General features: G+C 52.9%; 1 protein-coding gene across 1 annotated transcript; it reads left to right on the top strand.

The window, feature by feature from the left end:
- Positions 1–402: 402 nt before the first annotated feature.
- PV10_05455 (uncharacterized protein) lies at positions 403–1,174 on the top strand. Its single transcript, XM_016370128.1, has 2 exons — positions 403–829; positions 902–1,174. Exons 1-2 carry the CDS (start codon positions 489–491, stop codon positions 1,011–1,013), a joined length of 453 nt encoding a protein of 150 aa, XP_016222421.1. The 5' UTR covers positions 403–488; the 3' UTR covers positions 1,014–1,174.
- The last annotated feature ends 977 nt before the right edge of the window (positions 1,175–2,151 follow it).

Raw genomic sequence — 2,151 nt, 5'->3', positions numbered from 1 at the left:
CTGATCATGTGCAAGAGAGCACAGGACGACGAGGATTTCTCCCGAGAGTTCCAGCGTGGGGTCAATGCCCTTGTGCACGACTGCACCCAATATTACAAATCATGTGGCAACACCGCAAAGACAGAGGAGAAGCCGCAGGTGGTCGAGGTGGAGAATATCGCCGGCGGAGTCACAGACTGAGCATTCCTCTACGAATCTCTTAGACATCTAGAAAAGCCCAGAGCTCACCTGTACTTACAACCCAAGGCTGTGGTGTTGGTGCACAACATCCGATGCAGCTTCCCCACATCCTGTTCCGCAGAAACTCCCTCCACACCCGTTCCCCTCTGCCTCCTTTTTGTCTAACTCTTTTTGGTAAATCAGGGCTGCTCAGTAGGAAATGAAATATCATTGTAGCGGCCAAACAACCTTCCCTCTACATAGCCCACCAGACTCCAACCCCACCATTCTCACCTTCAGAAAACTCATCCACGCTCTCCAAGTCAACAATGGCATTCTTTCCTCGAGGCAAAATTGCAGTTGGGGTGGTCAACGCCGAAGGGAAGAGCGTCTTCGAGGACGACCTGGTCGCCGAAATCCAGAACTTACCCGGCGACGCCACGATCCGACGAGTCTTCAAGGTCGACAAAGTCCCCGTCCCTAACATCCATTACGTGGGTGCACATGCTCTGGACGGCATTGCCAACGAAGCCGGCCTGGAATGGGTGGAATGTGAAATGCCCGCGGGAGCGAAGAGTCCGATGCACACGACGCCGTCGATCGATTTCGGCACCATCATCACGGGCGAAGTCACACTGATTCTCGACTCGGGCGAGGAAAAGACACTCAAGTAAGTCACGATGCCTGATCTATGGTCCCTTGAGGGTGGTGTTGGGCAGGACTGACACGATTTGCTGCGCAGACCGGGAGACTTGTATGTTTTGAAGGCGGCTGCGCACGCCTGGGAGAATAGGACGTCTCAGTCTCTTCGCTTTTCTTCCATACTGGCTGCATCGCGCCCTGGAGCTGTATAGGAGGCCGGATAGAGAAGTTTGAATCTGCACATCCCGAGCTGGATCTAAAGTTCAATGCGAATGAGATAAGCCATCTGCCAGAATGTCTATGTTGTGCATGGGCAGAGTCGGGAGTATGTAGTGAGGATAAAGATGATTAAGCAAACCCTCGTACTCCTGTCCTCGGACTTTGCACTGTACAGCGTATGTAATACTAGTACTTAACTCCATTCGACGTGGTCCCCACGGCTTTACGGCGCGATTCTGGCATGTCCAGCATTGCCAGTCAGGGCTGATGGTGGGGTAAGGTTCAAACAAACCCATGTCGTCTCGACCACTCCCGGTCCCCTGTGAGGTCGTGGGACGTCATCAAACTCACATAAAACTCTGCGTTGTGCTGGTCGTTGCATTCTAGCAACAATCTACAGGAATATAACCTCAACCCAGAGTGACTTGTGTTGTGTTAGTCTCGACGCGCTCAACTCGTCTACAAGCGGCATCATGACTAGCGAAAGCGTCCTGTACGATCATAAAGGCCTCGGCAAGTTCAAGGGCCAGCCGATAGGTGACGGGGTCGTGCAATTTCGCAGTGTCCCCTATGCCACCATACCGGCTCGCTGGAAACCTTCCAAGCTCGTTGCCAGCCTCGGCGAATACCAGAACGGCCAGGGTGTGTACGATGCCACTCAATGGGGACCCATACCCCCTCAAAATCCGGATTCGATCCAGTTCGACTTTGGACTGATTCAGCGAACTCTCCCCGTCGACCATCCGCTCGAGAGTGACGAAGACAGATGTTTGAACTTGACGCTGACGGTTCCCACCGATGGGCCCAAGAAATTGCCTGTCGTTGTATTGTGAGTCCCCGATTTGTTGCAATGGAGTCTCGACTGACTGTTGCTTGACAGTATTCATGGGTGAGCTACGCGTCCTGCCAATGCAGGCACTTCTATCTATGGGCGCTGATCGAGTCAAGTGGTGGTTTCTTCATTGGATGTAATGGCTGGCCTCAGTACGGTAAGACACCTCGCTATTCTGCGAGCGCCGCGCGCATGCTTATATGTTTCAAAGATCTGGCAGGTCTTGTTCGTCTAGCTGTCAAAGATGGCAAGCCCGTGATAGGAGTTGGGCTCAAGTAAGAAGCGAACTTACATCCTTC

This window comes from Exophiala mesophila (genome assembly GCF_000836275.1).
Source record: "Exophiala mesophila strain CBS 40295 unplaced genomic scaffold supercont1.4, whole genome shotgun sequence".
Classification (NCBI taxonomy): domain Eukaryota; kingdom Fungi; phylum Ascomycota; class Eurotiomycetes; order Chaetothyriales; family Herpotrichiellaceae; genus Exophiala; species Exophiala mesophila.
Note: the sequence above shows the minus strand (reverse complement) of the source record. Positions and strands in the feature narration are given on the sequence as shown.

Coding starts and splice junctions, on each gene's coding strand:
- PV10_05455 (XM_016370128.1), top strand. CDS start 489: ATGGCATTCTTTCCTCGAGGCAAAATTGCAGTTGGGGTGGTCAACGCC. Junction 830..901: donor GGCGAGGAAAAGACACTCAA/GTAAGTCACGAT, acceptor TTTGCTGCGCAG/ACCGGGAGACTTGTATGTTT.